The 15,000-nt window shown below is 46.8% G+C and overlaps 1 protein-coding gene across 1 annotated transcript in view; it reads right to left on the bottom strand.

Annotated features, from left to right (window-relative positions):
- dgkzb (diacylglycerol kinase, zeta b) overlaps nucleotides 1–15,000 on the bottom strand; it is a gene marked incomplete at both ends in the record, with an annotated part of 28,229 nt that overhangs the window by 13,027 nt on the left and 202 nt on the right. Inside the window, 18 exons of the mRNA XM_080847046.1 lie at nucleotides 1–26; nucleotides 675–737; nucleotides 890–945; nucleotides 1,510–1,588; nucleotides 2,178–2,318; nucleotides 4,085–4,192; nucleotides 4,485–4,545; nucleotides 5,689–5,771; nucleotides 5,905–6,000; nucleotides 6,626–6,694; nucleotides 7,232–7,342; nucleotides 7,817–7,888; nucleotides 8,141–8,209; nucleotides 8,531–8,587; nucleotides 8,720–8,797; nucleotides 9,345–9,440; nucleotides 10,416–10,518; nucleotides 14,331–15,000. The exon at nucleotides 1–26 is cut by the window's left edge and continues 48 nt beyond it; the exon at nucleotides 14,331–15,000 is cut by the window's right edge and continues 202 nt beyond it. Coding sequence (XP_080703172.1) covers nucleotides 1–26; nucleotides 675–737; nucleotides 890–945; nucleotides 1,510–1,588; nucleotides 2,178–2,318; nucleotides 4,085–4,192; nucleotides 4,485–4,545; nucleotides 5,689–5,771; nucleotides 5,905–6,000; nucleotides 6,626–6,694; nucleotides 7,232–7,342; nucleotides 7,817–7,888; nucleotides 8,141–8,209; nucleotides 8,531–8,587; nucleotides 8,720–8,797; nucleotides 9,345–9,440; nucleotides 10,416–10,518; nucleotides 14,331–15,000 — 2,038 coding nt within the window. The remainder of the gene's footprint in view (nucleotides 27–674; nucleotides 738–889; nucleotides 946–1,509; nucleotides 1,589–2,177; nucleotides 2,319–4,084; nucleotides 4,193–4,484; nucleotides 4,546–5,688; nucleotides 5,772–5,904; nucleotides 6,001–6,625; nucleotides 6,695–7,231; nucleotides 7,343–7,816; nucleotides 7,889–8,140; nucleotides 8,210–8,530; nucleotides 8,588–8,719; nucleotides 8,798–9,344; nucleotides 9,441–10,415; nucleotides 10,519–14,330) is intronic.

Raw genomic sequence — 15,000 nt, 5'->3', positions numbered from 1 at the left:
TTACTGGTGAGATCGATGCCATCACACTAACAGCAGAGGGGTCAAAGATGGGATAGTGGGTCATCACAACAGCAGAGGGGTCAAAGGAGAGAAGAGAGAGGGTGATTACACTAACAGAGAGAGGATAGTGTGTGTAGAAGTACAATTGTAGGTCTGTATGTAGGCGTGTGTGTGTGTGTTTGTGAACGTAAAAGTATAACGGTATGTCTGTGTGTGTAAAGAAGCGTAGCAGCAGTAGGTATTTATGTAGGTGTGTGTGTGTGTGTGTGTGTGTGTGTGGATGTGTGTGTGTGGAGCATGTTTGGGTCCGAGCTGATAAGAAGGGTCGAACTGTACTATGAGTTAGTGCTTCAACTCTGAGAGAGGGCCCGTGCTTCTTTCTGACCTGCCAGGACGTGGGTGAGCCCAACAAGCTTGTTGTTGTTGTTTAAAAAATATACCTTTATGTAACTCCGGAGTCCTGAGGTAACTTGAATGAATTTCTCCTATCAGTGTGTGTGTGTAAGGATAATGTTAGGTCTTTATAAAGGTGTGTGTGTATGTATGTATGTGTGTGTGTGTGTGTGTGTGTGTGTGTGTGTGTGTGTGTGTGTGTGTGTGTGTGTGTGTGTGTGTGTGTGTGTGTGTGTGTGTGTGTGTGTGTGTGTGTGTGTGTGTGTGTGTGTTCCACTCACCACCACTTGGATGTGCTTTGTGAGGTCTTTGGAGCTGCGCATCAGGAAGTCTGAGAAGGCCGTCTGAGACGAACACAGAGACAGGAGATGAGTCACACCACAGAGACATGGCTGCCGTAATGAAGAGCTAGAACAGCTGGAGACCATTAACACCAACTGACTCCTGCATAAAAACATCTTATTCTTACTCCTGCATAAAAACATCTTATACTTACTCCTGCATAGAACATCTTATTCCGAAAGCGACTGTTAAACTTCTCTGGGTTGGCCTCTGGTAGATGGGGGCAGAAGAGGGATTTGTTTAGTACAGACCTACCTAGCAAACTCACTATCTGCCCGTTAGTTAGTCTAAAGGTTTATGTAAGCCTACAAAGGTTAGGGTTAGGGTTTATGAAAGCCTACTAAAGTTAGGGTTAGGGTTTATGAAAGCCTACTAAAGTTAGGGTAAGGGTTATGTAAGCCTACAAAGGTTAGGGTTGGGTTTATGAAAGCCTACTAAGGTTAGGGTAAGGGTTTATGCAAGCCTAGCTTGAGAAGAATGGAGAGAAGTCAGTACTAGTTCAGTGTTCAGTGGCAGGGCACATACGTATAGGGCACATACGTGTAAGAGCACATACGTGTAGGACACATACCGGTACGTGTAGGGACATCACTGAGTTTAACACTGTTTAACACTGTTTTAACTAATAAACGTTTAACACTGTATTTAATAAATGTTTAACACAATATTATCTAATAAATGTTTAACACAGTATTATTTAATAAACGTTAAACAACGTAACACAAACACGATATTATCGGTATACATGCAAACTGAAGAGTGGTTTGAACTAACCTCGAGACTCATGGAACTCCAAGGTCACATTAGCGTCAAAGCCCAGGCTGAAGTAGTTGTTGAAGACGTCAATAGGAAGCTGGAATGGGAGAATCAGTTCAGACACAGGAAATGACATCATGACTCCAGGAGCCTAGAGAACATCACTTCTGCACACGTTACAAGTAGTCATGTTGAACAACACTGGGTCCAAGCAACAAAGCTCTCTGGGAGGTGTGTGTGTGTGTGTGGGGGGGGGGGAGTGTGTGTGTGTGTGTGTGTGAGAGAGAGAGAGACACTCAGCCTCCAGCTCTCTGGCACTCCTGTCTGGACAAAATCAAGCTGTACAGTAGGTGTGTGTGTGTGTGTGTGTGTGTGTGTGTGTGTGTGTGTGTCTGTGTGTATGGAGAAAGAACAGCAGTTAGCCTGTGCTGTGCTGTAGGTGTGTGTATGTGTGTGTGAAACGAGCATTTTTTTTTGTGCTGTGTGGTAGGTCTGTATGTAGGTGTTTGTTTGTGTATGTGTGTGTTGGTGCGTGTGTGTGTTTGTGTTGGTATGTGTGTGTTGGTGTGTGTGTGTGTGTGTGTGTGTGTGTGTGTGTGTGTCGGTGTGTGTGTGTGAGTGTGTGTGTGTGTGTGTGTGTGTGTGTGTGTGTGTGTGTGTGTGTGTGGAGCAGATCAGGAGCTGACCTTGTGTGCCTGATGCTCATCCTCCTTCTCCTGACTGGCCTCCAGGTTCGGCTCCACCTGGAGGTTCCATCTGTCCAGCTGGACGACGTTCCCGTCCTCCACGTGGGAGAGGATCTTTGACACCGGCTCGTCTGTGTAGCCCTGGGAGAGACAGCAGCGGTCAGCGTCAAGTGCAGCTCACACCAACCCTGTGACACTTCTGCAGCAGCTTTGAGTAGAGCAGGGCATATCTCTTGCTGCGTAACTCCAGACAGCCAACTGGTATGGAAACTGCGGGAAGCTCCTAAACATGTATAAATGTGTGTGTGTGTGTGTGTGTGCGTGTGAGTGTGTGTGAAATGAGCATTGTGTAGCTCTGAGAGAGACAGCAGCGGTCGGTGTCAAGTGCAGCTCACAGCAACCTGTGACACTTCTGCAGCAGCTCTGAGTAGAGCACTTTCTCTATCTCTCACTCTCTACTCCCCTCTCAATCTCTTTCTCTATCTCTCACTCTCTACTCCCCTCTCAATCTCTTTCTCTATCTCTCACTCTCTACTCCTCTCTCAATCTCCTTCTCTATCTCTCACTCTCTACTCCTCTCTCAATCTCTTTCTCAATCTCCTTCTCTATCTCTCACTTTCTTCTCCTCTCTCAATCTCCTTCTCTATCTCTCACTCTCTACTCCTCTCTCAATCTCCTTCTCTATCTCTCACTCTCTACTCCTCTCTCAATCTCCTTCTCTATCTCTCACTCTCTACTCCTCTCTCAATCTCCTTCTCTATATCTCACTCTCTACTCCTCTCTCAATCTCCTTCTCTATCTCTCACTCTCTACTCCTCTCTCAATCTCCTTCTCTATCTCTCACTCTCTACTCCTCTCTCAATCTCCTTCTCTATCTCTCACTCTCTACTCCTCTTTCAATCTCCTTCTCTATCTCTCACTCTCTACTCCTCTCTCAATCTCCTTCTCTATCTCTCACTCTCTACTCCTCTCTCAATCTCCTTCTCTATCTCTCACTTTCTTCTCCTCTCTCAATCTCCTTCTCTATCTCTCACTCTCTACTCCTCTCTCAATCTCCTTCTCTATCTCTCACTCTCTACTCCTCTCTCAATCTCCTTCTCTATCTCTCACTCTCTACTCCTCTCTCAATCTCCTTCTCTATCTCTCACTTTCTTCTCCTCTCTCAATCTCCTTCTCTATCTCTCACTCTCTACTCCTCTCTCAATCTCCTTCTCTATCTCTCACTCTCTACTCCTCTCTCAATCTCCTTCTCTATCTCTCACTCTCTACTCCTCTCTCAATCTCCTTCTCTATCTCTCACTCTCTACTCCTCTCTCAATCTCCTTCTCTATCTCTCACTCTCTACTCCTCTCTCAATCTCCTTCTCTATCTCTCACTCTCTACTCCTCTCTCAATCTCCTTCTCTATCTCTCACTCTCTACTCCTCTCTCAATCTCCTTCTCTATCTCTCACTCTCTACTCCTCTCTCAATCTCCTTCTCTATCTCTCACTCTCTACTCCTCTCTCAATCTCCTTCTCTATCTCTCACTCTCTACTCCTCTCTCAATCTCCTTCTCTATCTCTCACTCTCTACTCCTCTCTCAATCTCCTTCTCTATCTCTCACTCTCTACTCCTCTCTCAATCTCCTTCTCTATCTCTCACTCTCTACTCCTCTCTCAATCTCCTTCTCTATCTCTCACTCTCTACTCCTCTCTCAATCTCCTTCTCTATCTCTCACTCTCCTTCACTATCTCTCACTCTCCTTCTCTATCTCTCACTCTCCTTCTCTATCTCTCTATCTCTTCTCTGCAGGGCAGCTCTCTTGCTGCGTAACTCCTGAAAGCTAACTGATAAGGAAACTGCCAGAAGCTCCTAAACGTTTATAAAGCCTGTAGTAAACAAGTGGATGCCAAGCAAGGCTCTTTACCCCTCCCCAGTTGAGGGTTCTGGCCAGATCGTTGCCGGTTCCTAGCGGCAGGACGGCCACGGGAGGGCTGATCTGGAGCTGGTCCAGCACCGACAGGATCCATCCCACCTGCAGAGGTAAGGTAAAGGAAAGTTTAGTAAGAGTCGTATCTACAGTTACACAGTTTAGTAAGAGTCGTACTCACAGTTTAGTAAGAGTCGTACTCACAGTTCCATAATTTAGAAAGAGTCGTACTTACAGTTTAGTAAGAGTCGTACTCACAGATTAGTAAGACGAGTTGTACTTACAGTTCCACAGTTTAGTAAGAGTCGTACTCACAGTTAAGTAAGAGTCATACTAACGGTTCACAGTTTAGTAAGAGTCTTACTCAGTTCCATAGTTTATTAAGAGTCGTACTCACAGTTCCATCTCCTCCACAAGCCAGAACTCGCAGGTTGGGCACTTTCCGGTACATCTCCAGCCTACAGACAGCAGGCATTAGAAATGATGAACTTATTACACAACACAAGTTAAAGTTAGTACTTAAGGTACAGTTAATCCTAAAAAACTAAATAGCCATATCTTGGGCCTCTCTTTGGTGTCGTGACAGTAGCCAGTAGGTACAGTGCTGTTCAGTTAGTACACCTTACTCCCGGACACCTAAAGAGACGCGTATTTTGATGTATTTCGCTTGATCTCTTTGCTCTCTTTCTTAATGATGTCTTGTGATTAAATCATTGCAATTATAGTACTGAGTTACAAGGCCAAGCCAGGAGAACATAGAGGGTCTGTTGTATTTGGGGTTTCTTCTCACCTCTATCGTGTCGTACAGTATCTGTTGTATTTGGGGGTCTAAGGCTTCCCACCTCTAACATGTCGTACAGGGCTTGGGAGGTTGCTGCTGCTCTGACTAGATTATCCCACATCGGTTGTCTTGGTTTGCCACTACCCTACCGTGTGTAAATCTCCATGAGTACACAGAAAGGCAGGAGTGTAGTCATTTATTTGTGACCAGGGCCAAACCCATTATGTTAACCTGGGTCGGTTGGTCAGAATACCTGATGTAGATTGCCCACCTCTGGTCTTCACAGTTGATTTAAGGGACATGAATGGGGCACTGTGGCGCAAGCAGTAGTCCCGACCACATAGGGGCTTGATGCCCATGGGGGGACACGGGTTCGAATCCGGCCCGTTGTCGTTTCTCCTGTCCAGTCCCCACCACTTCTCCCACTAATTTCCTGTCCCACTCTCTACTGCACTATCGATTAAAGGCAAAAAAAGCCCAAAATAAAAACCAAAAATTAAAAAAGGGGCATGAATGGCCGCCCAAAACTGCCCCCAGAAAAAAGACCCTAACAGGAGGCCATCTGCACTTATCCATTTAAGAAAAGAGTCCACGCCACTGCAAGCTATTTAGGCCTTTATCCAACACAGGTCGCTGGTCTATAAACAACATTAACGTTCCTCCCCCAAGCTATTTAGGCTCAGAATCGAACACAGGTGGTTATTAACGTTCCTCCCCCGAACTATTTAGGCTCAGAATCCAACACAGGTGGTTATTATCGTTCCTCCCCCAAGCTATTTAGGCTCAGAATCCAACACAGATGGTTATTAACGTTACTCACCCATCCTTGGGCCCGCCGAGACTCAGGTCAAACACTTGGCGAGGGTTCAAATACCACATGAAAGATCGAATGATTTTGGTGCCCTAAAAGAGTCAGTAAATAGCAACACATGACATCAGGCTAATTCATCTATAAACAGACAGAACTAAGGCAACTAGAACCGACTTAACTAGAACCAACATTAAATGGATCCCTTTATGTCCGTCAGATGCTGACCTGATTTCCTCCACTCTTTGGGTTCACAAACACAATCAGTGGCGTCATGTGCTGGGAAGGGATGGGCTTGATGATGAAGTGTCTCCATTTCCCTTCCTAGGGTAGAGTGACCACACACACGTATAGGGTTTAAGTTACCACACACACACACGTAAAGGGTACAGTTACCAAAACACATGTATAGGGTTGCCACACACACGTATATGGTTACAGTTACCACACACACGTATAGGGTACAGTTACCAAACACACGTATAGGGGTACAGTTACCAAACACACGTATAGGGTTACAGTTACCAAACACACGTATAGGGTTACAGTTACCACACACACGTATAGGGTTACAGTTACCCAACACACGTATAGGGTTACAGTTACCAAACACACGTATAGGGTTACAGTTACCAAACACACGTATAGGGTTACAGTTACCAAACACACGTATAGGGTTACAGTTACCAAACACACGTATAGGGTTACAGTTACCACACACACGTATAGGGTTACAGTTCCCAAACACACGTATAGGGTTACAGTTACCAAACACACATATAGGGTTACAGTTCCCAAACACACGTATAGGGTAGTTACCACACACACGTATAGGGTACGGTTACCAAACACACGTACAGGGTAGTTACCACACACACGCATAGGGGTACAGTTAGACAACCTACATATCAGTGACACAATGCTTGTTTTAGTGGCAGTTATTTCTTACCTCTACTCCCTTCTTAATGGCCTTGGACTTCACCGACCTCTTTTTCTTCTTGCTTGCTTTTAAGGAAGCCTAAAACGATAAAACATACAACACAGTTAGTCCTCATGTCCTGCCAAGCTCAAGCTGACCAGTGTAGATTTGTGAATGGGTGCAAGCATGCCAGCGATATGTGTTATCATATAAACGACAGCCTACAAACACCTTTTTTATCTCAGAATAATCCAAAAGTGAGAAATCAAACCCATGAGCGCTTGCACGAGAGCGCTAACATGAGAGCGCTAGCACGAGAGCGCTAACATGAGAGCGCTTGCACGAGAGCGCTAACATGAAAGCGCTAGCACGAGAGTGCTAACATGAAAGCGCTAGCACGAGAGTGCTAACATGAGAGCGCATGAAAGCGCTAGCACGAGAGTGCTAACATGAGAGCGCTAGCACGAGAGCGCTAACATGAGAGTGCTTGCACGAGAGCGCTAACATGAGAGCGACAGCACGAGAGCACTAACATGAGAGCGCTAACATGAGAGCGCTAGCACGAGAGCACTAACATGAGAGCGCTAACATGAGAGCGCTAACATGAGAGCGCTAGCACAAGAGGGCTAGCTGTACCTTGCGGATGCGGACTACCCAGGTTGGAGGCACAATAACGGCGGCATGAGCCCCCAAGGAACACGGCTCCTCAATCTGCTGCAGCATGAAACAGCTCACTTTATTATGGTACTGCAAGAGAGAGAGAGAGAGAGAGAGAGATAGAGAGAGGGAGAGAGAGAGAACTTTACTGTGGTACTACAGACCAGAGAGAGAGGGATAACTTTACTTTGGTACTTCGGAACAGAGAGAGAGAGAGAGAGAGAGAGAGAACTTTACTGTGGTACTACAGACCAGAGAGAGAGGGATAACTTTACTTTGGTACTTCGGAACAGAGAGAGAGAGAGAGAGAGAGAGAGAGAACTTTACTGTGGTACTACAGACCAGAGAGAGAGGGATAACTTTACTTTGGTACTTCGGAACAGAGAGAGAGCGAGAGAGAGAGAGAGAGAGAACTTTACTATGGCACTTTAGACCAGAGAGAGAACTTAACTATGGTACCATACTGTATGAGACGAGGTAGAGGACACTGACATGACAGTGACGTGTGTGTGTGTGTGTTTTGTGATTAGGGTTCTGTGTATGTGTGTGTGTGTGCATACGTACCGCCTGCTTACACCAAGAGCAACTGATGGCAACAATCTCTTTACTGTGAAAGGCAAACTTCTGCTGAAACCCCTGTTGAAGAAGCAGACACGAGCAGGTCCGTCCTCTATTAATATTTCCACTGAGAACTACAACATTTCTGTTGTATACAGCAGCAGTCAGTTTAAGTCACAGGCACTCATATATGGACAGGCACACACTCACACACACACTCACATTTACACACTTGCATTCACACACACACACACACACACACACACACACACACACACACACACATACACACATACACACACACACACACACACACAGGTGCACTCTTACCCGGCCACACTGCCTACACTTCCCGTCTTGTCGTCTCCGGTGGACCCAGTGATGACGGACCACACTCGGCTGAGACAGAACACACACATCATCATCACAATCATCATCATCATCACCACCACCTTCATCACCATCATCATCATCACACCGCATCATCATCATCAAGGAAAACATGCAATAACTCTAGAAACCTATTAAGGACGTGTGTGTGTGTGTGTGTGTGTGTGTGTGTGTGTGTGTGTGTGTGCGCGCGTTTGTGTGTGTGTGTGTGTGTGTGTGTGTGTGTGTGTGTGTGTGTGTGTGTGTGTGTGTGTGTGTGTGTGTGTGTTCAGAGATCAGTTTGGAGCATCCCAGTAGAATGTGAGTGTGTGTGTGTTCATAGATCATCACCTCTCGAATGTTTCTAGTCCCTGGGTCTCTGAAGGAGGGTTTACACCTGAAGTTAATCTAGATGGAAAAGAACATTAATCAGAGGCAAAACATCAAAAACCCTAATTTCACAGATGTATCCATCATCAGCAGTAGCAACAATAAAAATAATATTGACTATTGAAAGTAAAGAGTTTTGTCTACAGGTACCTTTTCTAACTGCTCCATGCAGTCTATGTGAACTGCAATTTTGCAAGCAGCACATTTATAGCGAGCCATAGATTTTTGCTGTCGAAAGAAAAAACTTTATTATTGATTGTATTGTTACACAGTGGAGTTTATTACTAAATACAGAAAAGGAAGACCCATGAATTGTGTGTTTTTGAACTTGTAAAAGTTTGGCTGAGGTGGTTGAGGTGGGTCTTGTTCATGTTTTCCACCAGCAGAGGGCAGGCCTGAACTGTGTTCTCAAGTTATTAAACAAGAAACTTACTGAATCACTGTCAGTCAGTCAGTCAGTCAGTCAGTCACTCACTCAGTCACTCACTCACTCAGTCACTCCCTCAGTCAGTCAGTCAGTCAGTCAGTCAGTCAGTCACTTAGTCAGTCAGTCAGTCAGTCAGTCACTCACTCAGTCACTCACTCACTCAGTCACTCCCTCAGTCAGTCAGTCAGTCAGTCAGTCAGTCAGTCAGTCAGTCAGTCACTTACTCACTCATTCACTCAGTCACTCACTCACTCACTCGCTCCCTCAGTCAGTCAGTCAGTCAGTCAGTCAGTCACTTACTCACTCACTCACTCACTCACTCACTTGCTCCCTCACTCACTCACTCACCAAGGACTTGGCAAAGCAGTACTGCTCTCCCACATAGCAGAAGTCCCCTGTCACACTGCTCTCAAACCAGACGTGCTGGCCATACGTAGCGTTCTCCTGCCCAACAAAGAAGAAGGGTCACACTTGCAGGGTCCACAGCTTATGTGTAGCAGTTCATGTAGTAGTTCATGTGTAATAGTTCATGTGTAGTAGTTCATGTGTAGTAGTTCATGTGTAGCAGTTCATGTGTAATAGTTCATGTGTAGCAGTTCATGTGTAATAGTTCATGTGTAGCAGTTCATGTGTAATAGTTCATGTGTAGTAGTTCATGTGTAATAGTTCATGTGTAGTAGTTCATGTGTAGCAGTTCATGTGTAATAGTTCATGTGTAGTAGTTCATGTGTAGCAGTTCATGTGTAATAGTTCATGTGTAGTAGTTAATATGTAGTAGATCATGAGTGAGGGTGAGGGTGAAGGTGAGGGGGAGGGTGAGGGTGAGAGTGGGGGTGAGGGTGGGGGTGAGGGTGAGAGTGGGGGTGAGGGTGGGGGTGGGGGTGGAAGTGAGGGTGAGAGTGGGAGTGAGAGTGGGAGTGAGGGTGAGGGTGAGGTCGGGAGTGAGGGTGAGGGTGTGGGTGGGAGTAAGAGTAAGGGTTAGAGTGCGGGTGAGGGTGAGGGTGGGGGTGGGAGTAAGAGTAAGGGTTAGAGTGCGGGTGAGGGTGAGAGTGAGGGTGAGAGTGAGGGTGAGAGTGAGGGTGAGAGTGGGAGTGAGAGTGAGGGTGAGGGTTAGAGTGCGGGTGAGGGTGAGGGTGAGAGTGAGGGTGAGGGTGAGGGTGCGGGTGAGGGTTAGGGTGAGGTCGGGAGTGAGGGTGAGGTTGAGGGTGAGGGTGAGGGTTAGAGTGAGGGTGAGGGTGAGGGTGGGAGTGAGGGTGAGGGTGAGGGTGATGGTGAGGGGCGATGGCAAGGGTGAGGGTGAGTGTGAGGGTGAGTGTGAGAGTGAGAGTGAGAGTGAGGTTGAGGGTGAGGGTGAGGGTGAGGGTGAGGGTGAGGGTGAGGGTGAGGGTGAGGGTGCGGGTTGAGCACTCTGAAACCTACACTCCAGTCTACGACGTTGCAGATCTCCTGAGTAGGGCTGCTCTTGGCAGGAAGAGTGGCGCAGCTCTGGGCCAGGTGTTGGCCTGACTTGGCAATGGCTTTCCTGAGGACAGAAATGGTGCAAAGGGCTTTTAAAGAGTCCTCCGCTAAAGTGCTAAGACACTGTGAACTCACAGCTAACCTTTTACACCCACATACACAACAATTTGCCACTTTCTGAAGCATGTTTTTGTAAGCAGCTAGTACGGGTATTATCTTCAAATAAACTTTCATGGTATCAGTGCTTAAATAAAGGAACATTTCTGTGCCTGAAATGTGAGAAAAAATAGAGGGAACGTGGGTTCTCAAAATAAATAAATAAATACATAAATTAATTCATATATAAAAAATGTACATATTAACTACCACAACCGATACAAATTTCGTTTTCAGTCTCCACCAAAATATGTTACTTACAGATCAAAACGAACAAAATACGTGCTCACAAACAAAACACAAATGGAATACATCCGAGATCATGGTACAAGATGCTTAGAAACATAGCCTATCGAGTTCTAGGCACGAGTTCGGTCGGACACCGTTGTTTGGTAATTGTGTCAAATTGCCAAATTAGTCCTAAAGATCGTGACGATGACATGAAAAGAAAACAAATAGCCTATTCATTGCAGTGCTTTTTCAAAGTAACACGGCCTCATTATTAAGCTGACACTTCAGGGAACCAGAGTGTAAACAAAGATTTGTATTAAGTAGGTCTACTTGATTAATACAAAATAAAGAGTTTCTTATGGCTGTGTATGCAAACAAACTTACATATATATATATATATATATATATATATATATACGTATATGTATGCGTATATTTATATACATACATACAAATAGCCATATTCTTGCTACCTGAATATACGCAAGAATATTTTCCATAATTATCTGTTTTCGGATCTAAAAGGGCTTGGCACTGTGCCATAACTTTAACCCATGTGGGAAATTGGCAAGTGTGGCACAGATAAACACACCTGTCGTTCCAACTAGCCGCCTGCGCACTATAGAGGTGCTGTGGTCCGTCTGATCACCCAACAAAAATGCAGCCTTTATCAGTGCTAGCTGCGCTGTCGTACGTATTTGTAAAGTTAGGGGTTTGCAAGCCTTTTTAGTGGTTAGACTGCTAGCTTTGACCAATACTCCATACTGAGACACAAGCAGAACCAGCTCCAGTCCTGGGTCCGTGATGAGCAGATCTCTGGAGGTGGCAAACAGGAGATGTCACACTTATCATACATTTTTGCCCGCACGCACCCCTGGTGCAATACTTGAAGCCTAGCAACAGGCACCAGGCAGGGCGACCAGCTGGGAGATCAATGCCATCGATGAGTCAGTTAGCAGCAGCAGCTTCTCTCTGTTTGTCTGCTAATGAGCACAATCAGCGCTGCTCTCCGTGAGGAGTATCCTCCAGCGTCCTCACGCCTTCTCGCTGCTCACACACAACTAAAACACCGCTCATCACACACTACTACAACAACACAACACAACATGAACTACTACAACACCCCCCCCCTCACACACACACACACACAACTAAAACACCGCTCATCACACACTACTACAACAACACACCCCAACATGCACTACTACAACAACACCCCCACAACACACACAACTACATCACACCCCAACACACACTACTACAACCCCCCCCCCCCCCCCTTCACACACACACACACACACCCCAACGCCGCGCATCACACACTACTACAACATCCCCCACACACAGCTACAACCCCCCCCCCACACACACACACAAAACTACAACATTCCCCATCAGCATCATAAGTCTTAGATATGTGTGTCGATGTGTGTGTAGATGTGTGAGTCCATGTGTGAGATGGTGTCTGGGTGTTTTGCTTCATTACACACTGGTACAACAACACACCCCAAACACACACAACTACATCACACACTACTACAACATCCCCCTCACACAGCTACAACTTCCCCCCCCCCAACACACAACTACAACATTCCCCATCAGCATCAACAACCCCCCCCCCCTTAAACCATAAAATGTGTGTCGATGTGTGTGTAGATGAGTGAATCCATCTGTGAGATGGTGTCTGGGCGTTTTGCTTCCTTACATCCTTTTTGCACTCATTTTTTTATCAGCCTCCTAGTCTCTCAGAAACTATTTCTGTTTACAGTTGCTAACACTGCTGCAGGTCAGACTCACACATCTGATTTCCATCAGCCCAATTACAGTTACTTAGCGAGAAACAACAGGAAACAGACACCTGACATTACGTTTTTTTTACAAAACAGGAAACACACCCTAACCATAACCCAGACGCATGACACTAGATTGAGCTCATTATGAGAATAAAATGTTTCATAATTATGTGTCAGGGTTAATTTCCCTGCGACTGAACACGTAGGACGCGAGGTTCTCTAATCTCTAATAATCGAGTTATTCAACGTTCTATATATCCTCATTCTCCGGACATAAAGCAGTGGTGCAGAGAGGACGGAATCATTCCCACTTGATGTAATGCCTGTATAGATCAGGTACTCTAGCAGATATGATACCCACACACACACACACACACACACACACACACATGACATCCTACTGAATCAGATTAGGTACTCTAGCAGATACGATACGAACACACACACACACACACATAACATCCGACTGTAATGCCTGTGCAGATAAGGTACTCTAGCAGATATGATACCCACACACACACACACACACACACACACACATGACATCCTACTGGATCAGATAAGGTACTCTAGCAGATAAGTTACCCACACACACACACACACACACACACGGCATCCCACTGGATCTAACACTCTTACGCCTGTACAGATAAGGTACTCTAGAAGATACGATACCCACACACACATGACATCCTACTGGATCAGATAGAGTACTCTAGCAGATATGATACCCACACACACACACACACACACACACACACACACACACACACACGCCATCCTACTGGATCTAACTCCTGTGCAGATTTGGAACTCTAGCAGATATGATACCCACACACACACACACACACACATACACACATGGCATCCCACTGGATCTAACGCCTGGACAGGTAAGGTACTCTAGCAGATATGATACCCACACACACACTCACACACACACACACACACACACACACACACGCCATCCTACTGGATCTAACTCCTGTGCAGATTTGGAACTCTAGCAGATATGATACCCACACACACACACACACACACATACACACATGGCATCCCACTGGATCTAACGCCTGGACAGGTAAGGTACTCTAGCAGATATGATACCCACACACACACTCACACACACACACACACACACACACATGACATCCCACTTCATGTTCACCTGCTGCAGACACTAGCTTTGCTCGGAACATTTAGCGTAAACAAAACACTGAGTGGTAAACTGCTCATGATCATGAAAAGATATGATATAATGAACTATTTAAATTAAAACAAATGCAGTGTTAATGGCAAGGACGTGCACAGGAATTTTGAAGGGCAGTTGCTCCGCAGCTGCCATTCCGTCCCCTGATGGCAAATTTTGCCAAAATCATTTTAAACTCTCACTAACCGCCGCTGCCACGCCCCCGTCCCCTGATCGCATATTCCGCGATTATTTTATCTAGGCATACATGAAGTTCTGCAGCCGTAGTACTATTTTAAAAATATATATATTTCCTTCGGAGGGGCAACTTCAGTCGAGGAGGGCAAACGGGCAGTTGCCCGAGCAACCTTAGCCCCCTCCTGTGCACGTCCCCGTTAATGAGTACATCCACCTGATCAACAGCAGTGTTAGAGTTAGGGTGTGGTGTAGTTTGGTAAGGCTGCGTTAGGGTTTAGGGTTTAGGGTTAGGGTTCGGCTACATACGAGAGGAACCCCCTCCATGACTCCTGACGCGGGTCATAGTAGCCCCCCAGCAGAGGGCCAATGTTGCCATGGCACCCAGATCTGCGGCGACTCGCAGGCAACGGCAGGCCCCGCCCAGGCCACGGGCTCCCTGCTTTGGCGATGGTGGAGACGCGGCGCTGCCTACCCTGGCTGCCATGGTAACCCGCGGTCACGACGAGAGAGGAGTTGCGTCGCAGGCACCGTGGCGTGCGTATCAGTGGGCGTGCGGGCACACACTCCATCAGCGTGGCCAGGGGCTGGCTCTGCCTCCGTTTCCACGCCGACGTGTCCTCAAACTCCCGGTCAGACACCTCCACCTCCGAGGAGCCAGGGCTGTCCTCTGATTGGCTGATAGATCCTGAGCTGTCCTCTGATTCGCTGTCGCTTTCCTCCTCCGGCAGGCCCTGGCTGACCTTCAGCTCCACCTGCTGCTCGGTCGCGGGTGCCTGTCGGCCGCCCACCTCTTCGCTCATCTGGATGACGCTGGCCAGCAGCATGGAAGGCCCCAGCAGGTGTGTGTCGATGCTGCGCACCTTCCCCGCCTGCCTGCGGCGCACGGCGAAGCGAGGGTTGACGCCGGGGTTGGTGGTGCTAGAGCGGCGACGGCTACTGCCTCCTTTGTAGGGGCGAACGGGCGCAGGACAGCGCC

Source organism: Sprattus sprattus, assembly GCF_963457725.1.
Source record: "Sprattus sprattus genome assembly, chromosome: 11".
NCBI lineage: Eukaryota > Metazoa > Chordata > Actinopteri > Clupeiformes > Clupeidae > Sprattus > Sprattus sprattus.
This window is presented reverse-complemented; position numbering and strand designations above follow the sequence as displayed.